Source organism: Gobio gobio, assembly GCF_949357685.1.
Source record: "Gobio gobio genome assembly, chromosome: 7".
NCBI classification, from domain to species: domain Eukaryota; kingdom Metazoa; phylum Chordata; class Actinopteri; order Cypriniformes; family Gobionidae; genus Gobio; species Gobio gobio.
Window position 1 is genome coordinate 41,864,843 of NC_137103.1, and position 21,734 is coordinate 41,886,576.

The 21,734-nt window shown below is 36.6% G+C and overlaps 1 protein-coding gene across 1 annotated transcript in view; it reads left to right on the forward strand.

Annotated features, from left to right (window-relative positions):
• The window catches only part of lrp1bb (low density lipoprotein receptor-related protein 1Bb), a gene marked incomplete at its 5' end in the record, with an annotated part of 359,446 nt that overhangs the window by 275,970 nt on the left and 61,742 nt on the right, over positions 1-21,734 (forward strand). Inside the window, 13 exons of the mRNA XM_079822148.1 lie at positions 2,290-2,415; positions 4,188-4,316; positions 4,586-4,705; positions 5,058-5,171; positions 6,660-6,809; positions 7,396-7,518; positions 13,906-14,025; positions 15,836-15,964; positions 16,286-16,408; positions 17,471-17,611; positions 18,033-18,220; positions 19,494-19,677; positions 19,799-19,884. Of these exons, the coding sequence (XP_079678274.1) occupies positions 2,290-2,415; positions 4,188-4,316; positions 4,586-4,705; positions 5,058-5,171; positions 6,660-6,809; positions 7,396-7,518; positions 13,906-14,025; positions 15,836-15,964; positions 16,286-16,408; positions 17,471-17,611; positions 18,033-18,220; positions 19,494-19,677; positions 19,799-19,884 (1,733 nt within the window). The remainder of the gene's footprint in view (positions 1-2,289; positions 2,416-4,187; positions 4,317-4,585; positions 4,706-5,057; positions 5,172-6,659; positions 6,810-7,395; positions 7,519-13,905; positions 14,026-15,835; positions 15,965-16,285; positions 16,409-17,470; positions 17,612-18,032; positions 18,221-19,493; positions 19,678-19,798; positions 19,885-21,734) is intronic.

The window sequence follows — 21,734 nt, forward strand, 5'->3', positions numbered from 1 at the left end:
GTTATTTGCTCTATGAAAGACATTGATAAAGACAAAAACTTAGGACATTTAATCCATCATTTTATTTTAGCTAGTTTTGCCAAACACATTATAGATTTGGTTAGTTATCGTTTTTTTGTAATGCCTCGTTTTTTTTTTTATTTCAGTTAACGACAACCCACCTAGTTTTTTCGTTCATTTTCGTTAACGATTATAACCTTGGTAACGGAGATGAATCCTCCTGGCAGTTTCTTGCAGGAGCGCTCCGGTCTGCAACGCTCTGAAAGCTGCCACAGTTCACCAACGAGACGCGATCATCTTAATAGCACAAGGACTCTTTGTACTTCTGTCCAAATACCTACTTTTCGGCTATTTTTTTGTAGCTGGATATATATAATTTGTTGCATCTAAATATGAATGAGGAGGATACGGTTATTGATAAATCAAATTGTTATTGTTGTTCTTATTATCATTTAGGGGGGCTTAGGAACATTTTGGGGTAGCTTCAGCCCCCCTAAAATAGGCCTAACGACGTCCCTGGCTGTTGTGATCAACAATGTGATCTTCCTCTCCTGCACTTTCATTTGACACTATGCCAAGTTAACACACCACCTTTGATTGTTGAGGCTAATTTCCATATTCATTCTGAGCCACAGCACAATGAATTAGAGATGCTGAAGGCTCTTTATAGGTGTTGATCCTACAGCTCCCAGAGGTGCAACGTTCTCGATTCATACCATTTTCTGACAGTCTGCACATTCATTTAAAACTACTTTGATCAATCTGATTGAATGGACTACTGGTGAAATATTTCTATTTAGATTTTTTTCATTAAAAAAATTATACCATTTGCATAATAATTTGAGTAAAAATTGCAGAATGTCTTAGTATTTGGTTTGTCCTCTTGCTTTAATGACAGCAGCACTAGAACTTCATGAACTGAACTCCTGTTCTTCAGCATGATTTGAGAATGATCCAAAGAGCTTCTTGTTGTAATGGAAGCAAGAACATTTGATAATGGAGTCACATGATTAATGTCAAAAATGTGCTTATTTAGTTGTAGTCCAGAGTTTAGTGCTTATTTAAATATAGCATTTTTAAAATAATTTGTAATTTTCTTTTTTAAATTGTTTCAAAATCCTAAAACGTTTTTTATTCTCACGTTTAATAGGACTTTAAGGGCCCTATCATACACACAGCGCAATGCGATGCCAGGCGCTATGCAAGTGTTTTTGCTAGTTTCAGCCCGATGCAGTTTTCATTTTCACTTCCAGCGCCACGTTGTTAAATAGCAAAGGCACTCGCGCCCATCTGTTCACCCATTGGCATGCTTGTCTGAAAACGAGGTGTGTTCAGGCGCATTGTTGGCGTGCTGCTATTTTGAGGCAACTGAAAACGACTGCGCCATTGACCAACAAAAACCTGGTCTAAAATCAATGGTGCAGTATTTTTTGTATTATTTAAAGGGTATGTTAGTAATGTGCGCCTATAGGCAGGTACACAACATGCGTACACTCTGCTTATTACACACAGAGCGACGTGCAGCGGCACACAAACATTTTTAAATATTACTTTATATATTCCTCTCTGGAGAAGCATTCAGTTTTTCCGCTCGCAAACTACACCATGTAAATAGTGAATCCGCCATGGTGCAAGCACAACTGGCTTTTACAGGGAATGGGAGATGAGACTCTGATTGGTTTATTGCACATTATGCCCAAAACTCACCCCAGATTCATTAAGAGTCTAAGTACAACCTTTTGGACCATGCACCTGTCGCACCGACCGTTTTTTTCCATCGTTAAACAAGCAAAAGTAGATTCGGACATGCTCTAAGTGCCACCTGCGCCATGCGCTTCAAACCATCCCCTTGGATCGTTAAAATAGGGCCCTAATATAAAATAGGTCGTTAAAGTAGGGCCCCTATTTCCAATGTGTTCACAAACTTTTAGCCATCACACTTTTAAAAAGTAATTTCCAAAGCCCAACAAAGGAAAACCGTACTGTTTTCTTTTTCTGTTTATGAGATTGCACTACATTTTAAGATTTTAAACTTTTTTGTTTTGCTTAGAAATTGCACTTTGTCGGAACGCATGGTATTCACTTTAATAGTCAGCTCTTTTAAAGAAAGCAAACCTGTTTTTAGCTCAAAGTTTTATGGATTTCTCACTTCAAAGACTTTGGAATGACTTTTCTCTGTGTTCTTGTTTGTTTGTTGTTTAATATTGTTACTTAAGCTTCTTTTTTTTATGCTTTTCTTTTTTACACCGGACACTGTTTTGATGGTTTGTGATGTTCCCTCTGTTTCAGGCGAGCTATCTCCGTGCAGGGTTCTGAATGGTGGTTGTGGTGACCTGTGTCTCCTTACTCCAGATGGCACAGTCAACTGCAGCTGCCGAGGAGAGCGGATCCTGCTCGATGACAACAGATGTGTGTGTAAGTTTCGTCTTCACATCCACAGGGCCATTCCTCCCTCAGACTCTCAGGAAATTAAATCTCAGAAAGGTGTGAAATTACTTTGCTTTTGCTGTTTAAGCAAACATTATGGCTATTGCTTATCTAGAATTAGGGATTTGAACTTTCCCCATACCATATTTAATAAGGACATGAATGTTACCTCAAATCTTGAGGCTTGTTGAGTAGAGGTGTGCTAATGGGTCAGTGACAAGATGCTTAATTTTGTCCTAGCATTTAATTAAAAGTGAAATAAAAATACAATTTGACTTTTGACTTGAATATATATATTTTCTATAATGATTAAATATATTATATATATCCCTATATTAGTATATTGGGGATGCTCCAATATGAACATTTTGGCCAATACCGATGATTCTTTATATTTGAAAGCCAAAAAATATATTGTTCATCCCATATATATATATATATATATATATATATATATATATATATATATATATATATATATATATATATATATATATATATATATATATATATATATATATATATATATATATATGTAGTTGTAAAATGAAAATAACGTGCGTATCTCGTTATTTCGATATATTAAGTTATTTTGACATCAATTCATTAGTGTTGCTTCATTTATTCATGTAATCTCATCCTGTCTGCAAATCCAGTCTCTTGTTTACAAACGAATCTATGGTCAAATGAACGAACAGACGCGCAATTTCTTCCCCATGTGAGCTGGATATTCATTAAAAATAAAGTTAATTCATTCATGCATTCATAATATTGGAATCCGAATGAAGCTTATGCGGTATGTTTACTGCTTAGAAATTTTGTATGCGGTTTAGCTCTATGTAGGCCTATGTCATGTTGGGGCAGGGGTGTCCAAAGTCGGTTCTGGAGGGCCACTGTCCTACAGAGTTTAGCTCCAACTTGCCTCAACATCTGTCTGGAAGTATCTAGTATGCCTAGTAAGACCTTGATTAGCTGATTCAGGTGTGTTTAATTGGGGTTGGATCTAAAGGAGGACAGTGGAGGACAGTGTCCCTCCAGGATCAGGATCAGACACCCCTGTGTCAGGGGCACGAGTCGGTGGGCGGGGCTGCAGAATCAGGCGTTGTTCTTTTTCTGTTGAGGCGGTGCTTCGCCATATGATGACGTTAAGGTGTGGCATATTCTGAAATTGATCGTTTGCTGGGCCTGTGGTGTCTATAAAAGCTTTTCTTTGACTAACAAGCACGTTTTCAGCTCTGAAACTTACAGGATATTCTTATATTACTATGACCTTTTATATATCAAAAGCTCAAGGGAAAGTTGATTTCTCAATTCATGACCTCTTTAAGTTATTTCTTAATGCATATTAGAATGTCACCTTATTATGTTGAAATAACGAGATATGTCGAAATAATGAGTAATGATGTCGAAATAACAGCTTAATATCTCGAAATAATGATATATTATGTAGAAATAACAAGATATGTTGAAATAACGATTTATGATGTCGAAATAACTACTTAATATCTCAAAATAACAAGATATTAATGTCGAAATAATGACTTAATATCTCGAAACAACAAGATACGTTTTCTTCTTCTTTTTTTCCCCACCATTCGGTTCAGGGCTTCTGTATTAATTTCACCAAACAATTATGCAATTTACAAAAATAACACCCACAAAAATAGAAATTGTATTTATTAGCCACACAATTAATTTTGTTTAGATTAGGTTAGTTTTGTTTGCTAGATTGGTTGACAACATTTTGTTCTCTTTCATAGCCAAAACGTCCTCTTGCAACATCCACACTGAGTTTGAGTGTGGAAATGGGGAATGTATAGACTACCAGCTAACATGTGATGGAATTGCCCACTGCAAAGACAAGTCAGATGAGAAAATGCAATATTGTGGTAAGTAGCCGATCACAACACTTTATCATGTGTACTCTCCGCTCTCACATCATGAAAGCAGTAAGAACGCAGAATTGGTTTAAGGTGGCAGTTCCATTCCCTGAGGCTTCAACCTAATAAAATGAGCCGCTTCTCCTTACTGCTTTCAACCAGAGGGGCAAATAGGAAAAAGCTTAGAGCAACAGAAAGAGTAAATAAGAGAGAGGATGTGAAGCTTTTTTTGCCCTGATGTGAATGATTCGCTGTGCCTTTGCTTTCCGTATTGCTAGACAACAGAAGCTGCCGAAAGGGTCATCGTCCTTGCTACAACAGGCGTTGTGTGGCCAACAGTCGCTTTTGTGATGGAATCGACGACTGTGGGGACAACTCAGATGAGGCATTTTGTAACAGTGGGTATCCTGTTTGTGAATATTATTTTGACATTTTTGCATATAAATTTCACTTAAGGAAGTAATTTATTTTTTGCAGTCTTTAAAAGAAAATAGGCAGCAAAAAATATATTGTGCCGCTAGTAGGTTTATTTCAGACCATGTCAGACCACAAAAATGACACCCAATTTTCAAGCTGTGAAAGCATTTCACAAGTCATTTTCTTTGGAGCTGTCTGGAAGACCCTGTTATCATCAGTGAATTGCGGTGCATATCATACAAATATCTGTGCACAATATTTCATTCATTTAAGCGCATGTCCAGGTGCTTTAGTCTCTCCACTCTCAGTGTAAATGAAGTGTCTCTGTTCCAGATGTCACATGTGCTGCATCTGAGTCATCCTGTCAAGATGGAACTTGCATACCAATATCCTCCTGGTGCAACCAGGTCATCGACTGCGCTGATGCCTCGGATGAAAAGAACTGCAGTAAGGCAGTGTTGGGCATGTTGCAAAGCAGCACACACTCTTTATCCTATCTTAATAATCATTGCCTTGACGTATCAGATTATTATAAACTACAAATGTAATGCATTCCTAGATTGAACTGAAGATAAAACTAAATTCAGCCATCATTTAGTTGCTCTCATGTATGACTCAGTGGAACAGAAAAGGCACATTTTTATGAATGTCCTGTCCGCTCTTTCCCATATAATGCACTCTCCAAAAAAAGGGTACAAAATTGTACCTTTTAAAGGGATAGTTCACCCAAAAATGAAAATTCTGTCATCATTTAGTTAAGTTTTTCCAAACCTGTATACATTTATTTGATCTGCTGAACACAAAGGAAGATATATGGAAGAATGTTTGTGATCAAGCAGATCTCAGCAGCCATTGACTACCATAGTGGGGGGACTACTATGGTAGTCAAAAGATCTGCTTGGTTACAAACAATCTTCCAAATATCTTCCTTTGTGTTCAGCAGAAGAAATAAATTCATACAGGTTTGGAACGACTTAAGGGTGAGTAAATGATGACAGAATTTTAATTTTTGGGTGAACTATCCCTTTAAGGGTACATTTTTGTACCTCTAAGTAGATGAAAACAGTGGTATAATTGTACCCTAAGGAACTATTCGTTTTGTTCCAAAATGAACAAAATTGTACCTCCACTCTACTTTTTTTTCTAAAAGAGTATGGAAGCGAAAGGGGACAAAATGACAAAAAAAACACCATAAAGATGTTATAGAAGCAATCTGTGGGACTTTTGTGATCTATTCCAAGTCTTCTGATGTCATATGATACAGTAGCTTCATATAACAAAAATAACAAAATGAAGTAATTATTCACTGAAATTATTCTTTGCTGTAGCTTTAAGATCCAATTTGACAGTGTTGACATCAATGACTGTTCAAACATTTGGGGTCAGTATGGATTTTATGTGATCAAAAAGCTGTTGTGAAAAATATTGTGAAACATTATAGCAATTTAAAATAATGGTTTTCTATTTTATTATATTTTAAAATGTAATTTATTCCTGTGACAGCAAAGAGGAATTTTCAGTGTCAAGTGTTCCTTCAGAAATCAATTTTTTTTTTATTATCAATGTTAAAAACATTTGCGCAACTTAATAATGATATATATATATATATATATATATATATATTTTCTTTATTTTTTCTTCATGATTTTTGATGAATAGAAAGTTCAAAAGAACAGCATTTATTTTAAATAGAAATATTTTGAAACAGCTTTTGATCAAGTTAATGTATTCTTGCTGAATTAAGGTATTCATATATACCTGTGCGATTGTCTAAAAAATATGAGATGCTTTTTATTTTTTGGGTGAACTCATTTTAATTTTGATTATGGATTGTGTGTGTCTGCATGGATGATCATATGGGTTGAAATCATTTGCATCGACCTGTTATGTCGTCTCTGACCTAGATAACAAGGTCTTCCTTTATTTTCCCCCCAGATCACACAGATTGTGCAGACTTTTACAGGATGGGAGTGGCAGAAAAGGTCTTCGTCAGCTGCAACACCACCTCACTCTGCGTTCACCATTCCTGGCTGTGCGACGGAGCCAACGACTGCGGAGATTACGCGGACGAGAGGAACTGTCAGGGTAACGCTCAGTATAACTCTCCATTTGTTAGCTTTGCAGCTTGAGGAAGCCAGGTTCCATTAAAATCGAATTAATTTCGTCGAAACACTATTTATGAAAGGGGTAATGAAGCAGAGACAAGCCCCTGTCTTTTTCTCCTTGGTTGAAGAGCCTCAAAAAGTGTGGAAGGCTGATGAATAATTATTGGTGATTGTCAGACTTGCGAAGAGCAGACATTTAAACACTCGCGCAAACGGTGGTCCCTTCAAAACCGTTGATGAAAAGGTGGCTCGAAAATTAGTCTTGGCAGGTTTTCGGCTTATTACTCATTAGCATGTCAGTGGTTTCAAATAGAAAGCAAATGTGGAATTTATCGGAGTAGACCTGTTTTAATGGAGATGTACTTTTAATGAGGCAAGAGCACTTTTATACCCTTATAGTTCCGTAGAGGATTGCATCACATCAAGATTTCATCTGCCTGGAAGCGATTTTAGGGAGGAAATATTGACCCAAACAACTGCTGGACCAAATTCTCACTATACTAAGCAAATCTTGAACTCATTTACACTCTCCATAATCAAACACGTATTTTCTCTGACTGCCGCAGTCTCCTATGGGCAGAAATGTGCAGAAGGCCACTTCGCCTGCCCCAGCGGGAACTGCATCTCCAGTGTGTGGCTTTGTGATGGCCAGAAGGATTGTGAAGATGGTGCAGATGAGTTCCAGTGTGGTAAGCATGACTGGTATTAGCCTCCCATTGCTTTCACTCAGCTTGATTTCTCATGTGGAGCGAGAGATTACGGGCCACCTCTTGAGATGGGCTTTGAATGCAGAAACCAATTCAGCTGCTAATACTGAGGTCAAGAGAAGCATTTTCAGGTGATAAAAACCAATCTCCACGTGTGCTTGTGCCCTTGGAGGCTTGTGTGTATGTATATAACTCGATCCCTGAAAGCATTTTTAGTTCACAAAAATAGATAGATAGATAGATAGATAGATAGATAGATAGATAGATAGATAGATAGATAGATAGATAGATAGATAGATAGATAGATAGATAGATAGATAGATAGATAGATAGATAGATAGATAGATAGATAGATAGATAGATAGATAGATAGATAGATAGATAGATAGATAGATAGATAGATAGATACACTGTTAGACATTTATAAGAGATTTTACAGTAACTTGCCAGTAAGTTACTGTATTTGAGATTTACAGTACAATAACCGCATTTCAGTTTACAGTAACTATATGTTACTGTAATTTTGTAATACAGTACCGTTACTGTAAACCTTGGTTAACAGTGCATTAATCCTAATCCTATTCAATCATTAATACTTACTGAATTACATTAATTCTTATACATTAATCTATCCTACAGAAGTAATCCAAACAGACAATTATTATGAAATATACAATTCTTTATTTAAAACATTTTAAGTGCTTTAACTTAAACATGTAAATGTGTGGAAAAAGTTCACTTTAAAACATCCTCGAATCAAATCTTTTCAGAAAATCATGTATAAAAGTAATCAGAGTGCATTCAATATCACTTATTTTACATTTAATTTACATTTATGCATTTGGCAGACGACTTGCATTGCATTCAAGATACACATTTTACATTTTGTCAGTTCTTGCTTTCCCTGGGAATTGAACCCATGACCTTGCTAGTGCCACACACTGTTTGAGCTACAATTTTAAAAACTCTGCAGAAAATAGTTGGTAGAATACTGTAAATAGTTGGTTGAAGAATACAGTCACTTTGGTGCAAAATACACATATACATGAATAAAATATAAACAAAGAGCAAATTAATTCTGAAACAAGTTATTACAACACAACACAAACACAAGTTTCATGTCTGTACCGATCTGTGCCATCTTCCACATTGGATGATTTCAAACAGGAACCAGGATTCTGCTCCATTATGGCAAGAAGTCCCTCTAGATAAGAATGATATGAAGTTAGTCATACAATTTGAGTATACACAAACTTTTTACACTGTTGGAATTTAATAAAGAATAATAATCCCATTACAATTCATCATAATGGTAAAATACTATTTTATAGACAGTTAACACTTTGAGGTACACCTAGCTAAACGTATGCTGTCTAGTCTAATCCAGTCCTACAATGCCTTCATGAAGATGTGAAATGAAATGTTCAGTTTTTGTTTTATCTGGTGATTCAATGTTATGAATATTTTGAAGAATGTACTTTGTAGTTATGCTGAACCTGATTGCATATTAGAGAGGTGTCTCTGTTATTTAGCTTAACAAAATTGATATTGAGTAAAAAACTAAAGAAAACTGTCAGTACATAATAGTAGCAGCAGCACAAACTACATGCTCCAAAAAAGTAATATTACTGAATCACCTCAACATGATTTCACAAACTATTTAATCAAAAACAACAATGTAACCTTTTATTGCAGGATGGATTACATGTATACTGCATTAGCTTTAGTTAGGTATCCTCAAACTTAATGCTGCATTCACACGGGGCACCGGCGTTAAATCTTCTCATTTACTTTGAATGGTTGACGTCATGCGTTGCTGAACTGAATTGTCGGTTCCATCCCGCGCGTCGCTTTACTCACGTTGCAAGCGGCAGAAGTTTAAAGGTGTGTTCGACATCAGCTGTGGCCGGATGCAACCAATCGGCGAGAGTAGCCGCGTGCAGGCGAGGAGGAGCTGCAAACGGAGACGTGAAGACTGACACTTTCTGCTTCCCGCAGTGACGCTCTCGCTGTGTTTGCACACTTTATCAGCTGAAGTGAAATAAATGCAATATTTGTCAATACAGATGTTTCAGAGACATTTTTTGTCATGTAATACTTTATGCACTGCTTAATACAGCGTGTGTTTACAGTTAACATACAAGCCTAAACTATCAATGAAGTGGGGGTCTACATTTTTCATCTGTTTTATTTTGATAAACATGACAATATAATGTCGCAACTACATGAAAAGAGGTTTAACTGTTATAAAAAACAGATTTGTGCGCATTAGAGGAACTGAAGGTTTTAGAATAAACACGAAACACATGTGATCGCTGTCATGCGGAGAATCTGGCCAATCGTGGAACAGCTGTGTCATCATCAAAGTCCGTGTAGTCGCTCTGGAGAAACTGCACCGGCTGTATTAGCTGACTGCTCTCGAGTCGCTCTCGCGGTGCTTTGATGCCATACGTCACTGTCACGTGGCGTCGGCACTGTCTCAAGTCAGACAACATTTCTAACCGGCATGACGCCCTGTGTGAATGCAGCGTAAGTGTCTGTGTACATTACATATCCTATTAAAAAAGTGTCTCACCTAGTCCAAGTTTTTCCATTCAAACTCCATTAGGTGGCGAAGGAAGGATGACACTCTGTTGTTGATTACAGTTGTCTTCCAGTTCACAACTTCCCCGGTCTTCCGACTCACTCCGGTTTTGGTGGTGCATCTTGTTCCCTCCTCTGGGGTTTTCCTCACGAAAAAAACTTAAAGCAAGAGAAAATTAAGAGAATAAAGATATTTTAAATTTCATCACCCTTAGTGCCTTTGCTTTAAATGTTTTTGGAAACACTTTAGAATAATGGTCCGTCATTAAACAGATAGTTCACAACAAAAAAAAAGAAGTAAATTCTGTCATTTACTCGCCCTGTTGTTCTAAACCTTTTAAAGAATGTTTGTAACCAGACAATTTTGAGGCACCATTCACTTCCATAGTAGGAAAAAATTACTATAGAAGTGAATGGTGCCTCAATCTGTTAGGTTACAAACATTCTTCATCTTCTTTTGTGTTCAGAAATGTATTCAGGTTTGCACTTGAGCAACATTATTCTAAAGTTTTGCCATGTTTTATTTTCATAAATTATATTTCATCTGCCAAAATCATCCAAAAATTGTCCAGGACTGCTTAAATTCCAGAAAATAAAATTAGAATCTGTCAGTCCTGGATTATTTTAGTATAATATAATTTATGAAAAAAAAAACATGGTACTTGGCTAGTTACAGCTAAAAAGAGGTGGAAAAACTAAATAATTTTGTGATTCTGTTAAACAGACCCGACTAAAACATACAAGAAAAACTTTGAATTATCAGTAATATGTGGAGAAACAAAGAGTAACGTTACTTACCGAGTTCCAGTGTCGCACAGCACAGGCAGGCTCCTGGTATTCTTATCTAAAATGTAAAATAAATAATGTCAATCCAAATGTAAACTTTGCTTGTTAACGACATTATTTTTGCAACTAGTGGCCAACGCTAATTTACTAACTAACGTCGTCCTAATGTACGCTTAATATGCTCGATAAACAAAATCTTCATTGTATTTATAAAGTTAATTCTATAAACTCACTAACGTTAAGTCTTTTTAAAAAATAAAACGTTAGGTTTATGTTACCTCAGTTTTAGTACCAAAGCTGAAGCAAATGATAACCTAATGTTATGTAAAGTATGTTGTCCGCGCCGTGAGCTCTCTCCTCGGGCAAAACTTACAACGCTGGCTGCACTGGTTCCTAATCTAATTCAATAAACTCACTAACGTTAAGTCTTTTTTTAAATAAAACGTTAGGTTTGCCTCAGTTGTTAGCAGCAAAGTTTAAGAAAATGATAACCTAACGTTATGTAAAGTATGTTGTCCGGACAGTGAGCTCTCTCCTCGGGCAAAACTTACAACGCTGCACCGGTTCCTAATCTAATTCAATAAATTCATAAAACGTTAGGTTTACCTCAGTTTTTAGCACCAATGCTGACAAGCTAAAATTGGGGTGCAGACAACCGCGGCTAGTACAAATCACACTTACCTTGCTTGTTTGCCGTTCTCACGGGGGATGAAAAATCTTCGCAGGGTGTCCGGACACAGCTCATATGTTCTCTGGAACCGTGAGCTCTCTCCTCGGGTAAAACTTTCAACGCTGCACTAATGGTTCCTAATATAAATCTAAAGCAAATCCTGTCGATCCCAATTGTGCCAAATAGGCCGTTGTGGTAAATACAGCATTATACTTTATTTTTTTAAAATACAGGAAATCACTGTATTTGGTCTTTGACGTCATAGAAAATACCCATGATGCAACAGGAATTACAGTTATTTACTGTAAAGAGAATTTACAGTATTATACTGGGTGATATATAGTAAATAACTGTACAAATTACAGAAATGTCTAACAGTGTAGATAGATAGATAGATAGATAGATAGATAGATAGATAGATAGATAGATAGATAGATAGATAGATAGATAGATAGATAGATAGATAGATAGATAGATAGATAGATAGATAGATAGATAGATAGATAGATAGATAGATAGATAGATAGATAGATAGATAGATAGATAGATAGATAGATAGATAGATAGATGAACACCTATGCACCTTATCTAACTTACATGCTCCCTTTCTTGGAATTCAAAGGACGTTTTTCTTCATAAAATGACTTAACAATTTGCTCACCGTCAGAGCTTTGAATGGAGATAGGATATCTGCAGATACCAGCAAGAGACCATCAGGCAGTCAAGAAGAATCATGGGAATTTGAGACCAATCTATCCTGCTGTGACCCTTAATTTCATTCTCCATGGTGTAACCCCAGGAGTGGACCACTCTAACTCTTTTGGCAGGCAATGTCTGTCGAAAATAGAACTGAAAGGGGAACAAATACATGGCTTAGATATAAACTGGCATTTTGTATCACAATTTGCACATGCATAGGCATGTTTTAGTATATAATTTTGTTGGCATATAATTATATTCCTGCAGATCTGTGCGATATTTTTAATAATGAAAGGATATGTCTATAGTTCAGCAGTTTGAGGTTGGCAAGGTTTTTATGTTTTTGAAAGAAATCTCGGCCCCACTTTATATTAGGTGGCCTTAAGGACTATGTACTTGCATCCAAAAATGAGTACAATGTACTTACTGTGTTCAAATTGTATTACAAAACACTTTTGCTGATATTGAGGTGGGATATGGGTAGGGTTAGGGACAGGTGTGGTGGTATGGGTAAGTTTAAGGGTAGGCTTATAGGTGTAAGGGAAGTGTCAACTGTGTAATTACAAATGTAATTACAGAAATTAATTACAGATGTAATTACATGCAGGTATTTTTTAATTTGTAAGTACAATGTAAAAACATGTATGTACACAATAAGTGCATTGTATCAAATGATTAATTAAAATGTTAGTACATAGTAGTTAAGGCCACCTAATATAAAGTGGGTCCGAAATCTCTTATCCTCCTCAAGGCTGCATTTATTTGATCAGAAATACAGTATAAACAGTAATATTGTGAAATATTATTACAACTTAAAATAACTTTAATTTAATTTATTCCTGTGATGGCAAAGCTGTTTTTCAGCAGCCATTACTTTAGTCTTCAGTCTATAAATAAATAGACGATTCAAAGAACAGCATTTATTTTAAATTATTTACTTTACTGTCACTTTTGAAGTTAATGCTTCATTGTTGAATAAAATATATATATTTTAAGAAAAACTTACCGACCCCAAACTTTTGAACGATATAAGAACTGTGGAAATGCGCCATACAATCATTATGGACTGATTTGACAAGTACAAGAAACAGGAATTGGTTCCGGACACAAGCTTTTATTTTGCTGTACAAAATAAATGCAGTACATTTTAAATCCATATATCAGCTGAAATATTACTTTGTCATCTTTTAGAATTGCACTAGCATGTAGATTACCTCAAAACTGATAGACAAGGACAAAAACGCCATAAAGTTCCCATTTTAAATTTCTAAAGTAAAACTGCTGCTCAACACAAAGACCACACAGATAGATGTGTCTGCTAGTGCTATATGTCTGTGATGGATGACAGGATAAAGTGTGATTACCCAACAAAAACACAGAAAACACTATTATTATTTATTTCATCTTCATGTAAAAGCCACTTTGAGAAATACTGGCATATTTATGGTGTGTTTTGCCGTTGCTGTGTTTTGAGTAATATAAGCGTAATCCAGAAGTCTACCACAAAGTCTGTTGAATTTAGATGTAAAAAACCATCTCTAAAAGCATTCAGTTAGAGATGAGTCGTAAATCGTGAATGCCATTTTTCTAAGCACTGTTATTTGTGACTCCTAAAACCATTTTGTTGATAGACTCCTCCTGTCTGTGGAACCAGTTTGCTTGTTCAAAGAACAAGTGCATAGCGAAGCAGTGGCTCTGCGATGGCGAAGATGACTGTGGAGATGGGGTGGATGAGAGCGTGGATCTCTGTGGTATGCATATGACCTTTCCTTCCATTCTGTGTGACCGTGAATGTTCCTTTTTTTTTGTGCCTCAAAGGCTGCTTTTGTAATGATTTGAGTTTATACACAGGCTAAATACAATGCAACTATTATAAATTGGCCAATTATAAAACTGCAATCATGTTTTAATATATTAGTACATATTTGTGGTAAACAATCGTTTAATTGGATTGTAATGAAATGTCAGTGAGATATTAATGACATTGCCCTGTTCCTAATAATGGAAAGTGCAATTAAACGCAATAAATTATGTTCAGAACTTGATAAGCAACACTGAACTTCCAAATGTGTGCTTTGTGTAACTGGTTATACTCGACCCGCTCTGAGTGAGATTTGAACCAGCATGGGAGGCCGTATCTAGCGTGCCTCTTGAGGCCAGGGTAGTGAGATTTATACGCACAGCTCTTACTAGCTGACCTCCTTTACACTTACCCACCTAAACCTCACTCCCACCCAGGTCTCACTTGACCCGCTCCGAGCTGGATTTAAACCTGCGTCTCCAGCATTGGAGGAGGGCACTAGTGTTGTTGTACTCGAGACCGGTCTTGGTCTTGAGACCGGTCTTAAGACCATTTTTTGAAGGCCTTGGTCCCAACCACATTTGTACTCAGTCTTGTCTTGGTCTCAGACTTAGAGGACTCTGGATTTTATTTCAATACTGGTCAAGACCACAACTGCTTGGGTATTACTAAATTGCTGATGCATTGTCTGATTTAAATATTATCATCATCAATGTGATTGGATGTAAAACTTATAGATCCAGATGCAATCAATAACTTATTTCTAATTTGATTTATTTATTCTGCCGATTCAGAAATTAATGAGGGATTGTGTCAAAAAATGTCACCAAAATGTATTAAAGTGCTCACAAAATTCAAGATATTGTTGCAAAAAAGTACTTGTATGAGATCTGGATTTTTATATTGTAACGTGATATAATTAAGCAATATCACAATTGCAAGAGAGTTGTTTTCACAAATTTGAGCACGACTGCAAATATGATATTGCTTTTATATAGACATTCAATAAACAGTTTTTAAAACATTATTCTCAAAATGATTTATACATTTGTAATTTAGCAATTCAGATGCATCTTCTGTACCACCTCTGCAGTGCAAAGATGAATTTTGTTGTTAATAATTTCATTTGACTGATAACAGCTCTATATAGTGTCTTATTTTAATTATATTCATTGATTAAAAATAAGCCATTTCTCAGGCGGGAATGTGAATCTTTATGAATTTAAGGAGTGCTGGTCTGGTATTGTTCTTGTTTTGGTCTCAACCCCTCAAAATCTTGGTCTTGCCTTGGTCTCAACACACATTGGACTTCATCTCGGATTAGGTGGTCTTGACTACAACACTAGTTGGCTTGCTAACAAGGACGCCAAAATTCTGCAGTCTCTAGTGGCCAGGGGAGTGAGGTTTACACACACAGCTCTTACTATCTTGTTACACTCAACCCCCTAAACCTCACTCCCATCCGGGTTACAGCATCAAATATGATGGTCTCGCTTGACCCACTCTGAGCCGGTTTTGAACCAGGGCCTCTCCGGCATTGGAAAGTGGGCATGCTAACAAGGATGCTAAAGGCCTAGCGTGCCTCTTGAGGCCGGATGAGTGAGGTTTACACGCACAGCTCTTATAGCTTGCCTCAATTTCAGATGCATTTGCTAAAAAGCTTTCCAGTGTTACTGTGCGGTTCCTCTAGATATTCGTCATTTATCATTTCTATACCTGAACAACAATTAATGGTGCATTACTAACAAAATATTGTCTAGGCTCAGTGACCTGTGCCCTGGGATTATTCAGTTGTCCAGGCTCGTACGCATGCGTCCCAAAGCGCTGGTTATGTGACGGGGAGAGAGACTGTCCCGATGGCAGCGATGAGCTTGCAGCGGCCGGCTGTGGTAAATATTCACATTGATCTGTTTAAAATGTCTTCTGCATGTCGATGTGTTATCGATGAAAGCTCCCTTCAGGTGTTGTTTTAGCAGTGATGTTGCCATTCATTATAATTGGCTATTTGTTACGTGCTCAGGTCAGGATTTAAAAACCCAATGACATCCATTGAATAAGATATTCTTCACCTCAGGCACTTCATTAGTGATGCGTTTTGTGTAACATGTTAAGAGTGGTTGAGATGGGTTTGGCTGAAATGACTAGTAAGGTGAATAAAAGTCTTAGTGAGAATTAATCAAGAACTCAAGGTTCTGATGTTTACCCCACAGCTCCGAATAACACATGTGATGAGAATTCCTTCAGATGCCTTAACAAAGGCTGCATTCCGAAACGCTTTGTTTGTGACCATGACAACGACTGTGGAGATGGTTCGGATGAATCGGTTGAATGTGGTAAGCATCTGTCTGGATTCACAAATCTGTCTGATAAGCAGATCCATCATTAAGAAATGCATTTTGTTCCCCCATATCTGTCTTTGGCCACTATATACCTGCTTTTCCCTAAAGGAATTTGTGAAGGCTACTTTTATTTATACAGTAAACTGAATAGTACCATTGAAATAGTAAAGTGCAGTATTTTAATGGAAAAAGTCAGGCATTTCTCAGTTAATTAAAGCTCTGCAGTGAGCCTTGGGCTACTCTGTACTCATATTATTTGTACAATTTCAAGAATAGTCAATATTGTACTTCAATTATTGGGGTTTCCTAAAAATGTTTTAAAACATTTGTTTTGTGCTTAAAACTGAAACATCTGTGGGCTTTTTGACGGAGAACTCAGGCCCTGGTCTTCACAACATGAAAGGACAGCCTCTCCACAGGCATCATCCATGTGCATACGACCTCATAATTTATTACGCTAGAAATTATTGCACTGAGGTTAAAATATGAAATAGAAAGTCTGGGAAATTATTCATAACAAAAGAGATTCAAAGAGATCTCTTTCTAGACACTGTCGCCCAAGAAATCTGCAGATTCTTTTATTTAAAAGTAATATCACATAGTTTGTTTCATACTTTTTGTTTCATATCCATCTTGCAAAGTTCACCCAAAAATTTTAAATCAGTTATAATTTATTGTTTTTTTTATATAATGATGGATATGATATATGCTTTTTTTCCCCATGGAAAACAAAAAATATTTATCAAAGTGTCTACAAAAGTGAATCATATTTTAAGACTGTATAGATCCACATAGTCTATTGATGTTCTTGAGTCAAGTGAACAACATTTGTAGTACTTTTATGGTTATGATTTGCAGAACACTTTCATCGTAAAAAGAGCAGCTTTGGCATTCCACTAAATATCTGCTTGTGTGTTCCACAGAAGAAAAATGAATCACTTTTTCTTTTTTTTATGAATGCTGACAGAATTTCATTTGTGTGTGAGCTGTCCCTTTAAGATCTCTGTGAGGCAGCAGAGTGTGTCAGTGTGCTGACATTCGTCACTCTTTCCTCAGTATACCGCTCATGTGGGCCGGATGAGTTCCGCTGTGCTGATGGCCGATGCCTGCTCAGCGCCCAGTGGGAGTGTGATGGTTACCCAGACTGCCCTGACCACTCTGATGAGCTGCCCCTCAACCTCAAATGCCTGGCTGCCGGTAATGGCCCAACAGAGCTGTGCCTGAAATATGTTTGACTGATGGATGCGGGGCTTACTGAACATCTGAGGGAATACAAGTGGCCAAGGAACATCATGGATAAAAGCAGGGGGCTGAAGTGGATAACTTTGACCTGCGGGGATGGCATGTTTTCATCTGAGCGTACCAAGCATTTAAACGGAAAAAAGCCCTTGTACTTACTGGCAGTTGCAGGAAGCTATAAATATTATTTGGCTTTTGTTGGCTTGCAACTTTGATGCCCTCTAGCTTTGCAGAGTTAAAGCCATCCAAAAGTTCATGTTTTTTTCCAAAAGCATTGTTACATTTTCCGCTTGGTTTTCAACACAACATGTCTGAATTCTATGTATTGCTTTGTACTTGTCCTTAATTTGTTTCCTTTGTTTTCTTTCTTTATTTCTAGAGAGCTTATGCAACAGCTCCTTTTTCATGTGCTCAAATGGCCGCTGTATACCTGAGAAGAGTTTATGTGACCTGAAAGATGACTGTGGAGATCACTCAGACGAGAAAAACTGCAATGTCAATGAATGTCTCAACCGCCGTGTCAGCGGATGTACACAGGATTGTCAAGACTTAGCAGTAGGATACAAGGTTGGTCAATAATATCTTTATATATTCTACTTTTTTGTACAATTGTTAATTGTAAAGAAAATACTAATATGAAATTAAAATAATTTGTATTATAAATATGCTTTATAGTACATTTGAATGTTTTAACAGAGATATGAGGGATTTGGATTATTATTTTTTTTTTTTGTTGAGCCCCTGCCCCTTTTACCGTGATAGTGAAAGTGACCTTTTCGATCTTTGAATTCGAACGTGATTTCTAATTTCTACTGGAAGCGATTTAACCAACAACACCCCCCCCCCCCCCCCCCCCCACGGGGACACGTATATTATTACTTAATAATTTATTTGTTTGTTTGTTTGTACATATTTATTCTATTAAAAGTATTTGTATGCATAAGTAAAACAATTCTATTTGTACAGTATTATGTGTTTGAAGAAATACATATGTATTCTTTGTTGTGCATATCATGTAACTATGATGAATTGATTTGCAGAAGCTGCCGTGTTTTTGTTTCTGCAACATATTTCCCCCGAAATACTTGGGCAAACACTCAAAGAACAAAGCAAAATGCTAAAGGAACAATTTGTCCCAGTTTTATTTCATTGGTACTTAATTGTCATACTCAGATCAAGTTTAAACAAAGGCGTGTACCTTTGGGAGCTGTCTAGAGGCATGCCTTAAGGAGGATGATTTATGAGCTAATTCTCTCTAGATATACACACTTCTGCTGTGTTACTGATGGGCAAGCTTGGTGTCAGGAGTGCCATGTTCAAATGACCTGTGATCATCAGAGTTGTTTCGAGGCAGTGTCATTTCCTGGCAGATTGCCAGTCACCCTCAAAATCGATAAAGACATCACAGAAACTGTATGTACTGTAGTTGTATCAAATCCTATAGGTATGTAAAGAGTCTGACCTCAGTCCCTGTGGTAGAAATGAAGGGATCATAAGGAAATCGTTGAGGATACTGACTGAACAAAAAAGCATTTGTAATTAAATCCAGCTACAATGATTTGAAAATTTTTAAAACGCTTCACATTTGTGAATCATCATTATCAATAAAATGCCAGCATTTTTTTCCAACTTTTAAACCAAATGCTTTGGAACAACATGAATATGACCTCAAATGATGGCACATTTTTTCTTTTTGAGGGTTATACCTGTTTGTAAAATGGTTATGGCACTGAAACAAGTGGATTTTTGCAGAGTGGTCTCGGCATAGAGTCATTTTTAACCAATGGCGATTTTAGAATCAAAACATCTCAATTGTCATTTTTTTCACCCATGTGTCTAGTGTAAGTGCTGGCCAGGATTTCACCTAAAGAATGATGGGAGGACATGTGTTGACATTGACGAATGCTCCACCACCCTGCCCTGCAGTCAGAACTGCACCAACACTTACGGTTCCTTTAAGTGTTTGTGTGTAGATGGCTATGAAGCTTCCAGAAAAGACCCCAACAGCTGCAAGTCTCTTTCAGGTTTGTATCATTTGATGAATTCCCAGAGAATGTGTTTCAACTGATCTTGATAATTTCAGGATTTGTTAACTTGACAAATGTCCGACTCCATTGCATCAAGTCATCTTTATGTTTCTCACAGCTGAAGAACCCTTTCTTATACTTGCTGATCTTCATGAAATCAGAAAATTAAGTGTTGATGGATCCAATTACACTCTCCTGAAACAGGTAAAGCTCTATGTCAACTGTTTTTTTCTAATTACACTACTCCCATTTTCATATTGAAAGGTTGCCCATGTAATCTGCCCAGCCGAGACTGCTGTGCTGCTACATGAAATTGTTACTGGACTTCAGAGACCAGATCATAAGATAGAACTGCTGTGTTTGTAGAAGCCTAATGGAGGACCAATTAAGCTGTGGTGACACAGCTGTGATAACAACACAGTGTCTATTGTCTCCTATGCCCTTTGAAAACACTAATTGAAGTCATTAACTAGTCTCTTGGCTGGGAATGTCACATAGAAGAATTAAAAACACTCCATTGCTGGTCTTGAAAGTGAGAAGTAGTTCTACCTTTTACATTTAATATCAGTTTTTATATCAGCCAAGCTGACAGATTAATATTTTGCCTTTTTGAGATTGTAATATTACATATTATAGCATTTCTGACAGACAGGTATAACAAAACAAAACAGCATAACAAACGATTTCTGTTTTCAAAAATGTTAATGAGCTTTATATAAATATTATATAAACTCAAAAAGAAAAACATATGAACTCTGTATATTTCTCAAACTTGCATCATTACAAAATAATGATGCAAGTAAGCTTCATTATAGGCTTACAACAAGAAAAAGTATCAGCACATTTCAAAACAACTCATAAAGAATAGTTAGAGTACTTACAGCTGTTAATAATGAAAAAGGCCAATATAGAATTCAAAATGAGAAAAGAAAACGTTTTCAAACACCTGTTACAAATAATCAAAAAGAAAACACAAACATAATTCTGTAATAATTCAAAAAAAGTGTTATTTTTATTTTGCCGTTTTCTCAATGTATTTTGCTAAATAGTTCTATAAAGTATATCTGCATTATATTGATCATCTGTCTGGTTGTTGGCTATTCAAATCCATAAAAAAAATCCAGATATCCTGTCAAGCAAAATACATTAGATATCATATCCTTTACTTTGGCGTCTTACATCACAGGCAGTAATTTGTTTGCAGAGATGAAGTCTTTTTTTTTTTTTTGCATACTCAACAGTTTATCTGACAACACGTTTGGCACACGTCATGAATGGCTCTATGAAATGTCATTTTGACTTTATATGTAACTTCTGATTGGCCTGGTGTAGCAAGTTGAGTTTCCCTGTGCTATTATCCACAGCTGGTGTCATTAGAGGCCTGTAGTCATTACCATCGAAATGATGATTCTTAGTGAAATGTGAGTTTCCTCAATTTTGCGCTCATTACATTATTCATACCAATTGAGGCTGTCATCCAGGGGAATGTCTATAGGGCTCTCAGAAAACTCTTTCCTTTATGGAGTAGTCTCATCAGCAATCATTCAGTTTCATTTATTCAATTTTGTTTAATAAGAGTGAAGGGAGGAAAGCTTTTGCACTTATATATGAGTGGATCCTGTGGCCTCTTCCCAACAACGGAGGTCTTTGTTGACCTCATAATAGCATAGTGCATGATCTCGTTTGCTCTGTCGAATGCTAGTTAGCTATTTATCGATCTGCTGTACAGTATCCATAATTAAAGCATCTTTCAGTTTGAAGCATGACCTGTGCAGTAAGTAAGAGATAATATACAGTCCCCTGGTCTTTAGAAGCCCACTTTTATCACCCTGAATGGGTTTATTTTGCAATAATGACTGGCTGACTGTACAGTATCCTGCTTAGTGCTTATTATTTATCATCTTACTTCTACTAAGGAAAAAATATACATCATAGAAAGCACCCCGCCTGACAACAAGGCGAACACTGTTGCAATTTTAATATTGATAATCTGCTGTTCATATTATGTTTTATATGGACTAGTTAACTAAAAAATGTTGTTATAATTTAACATA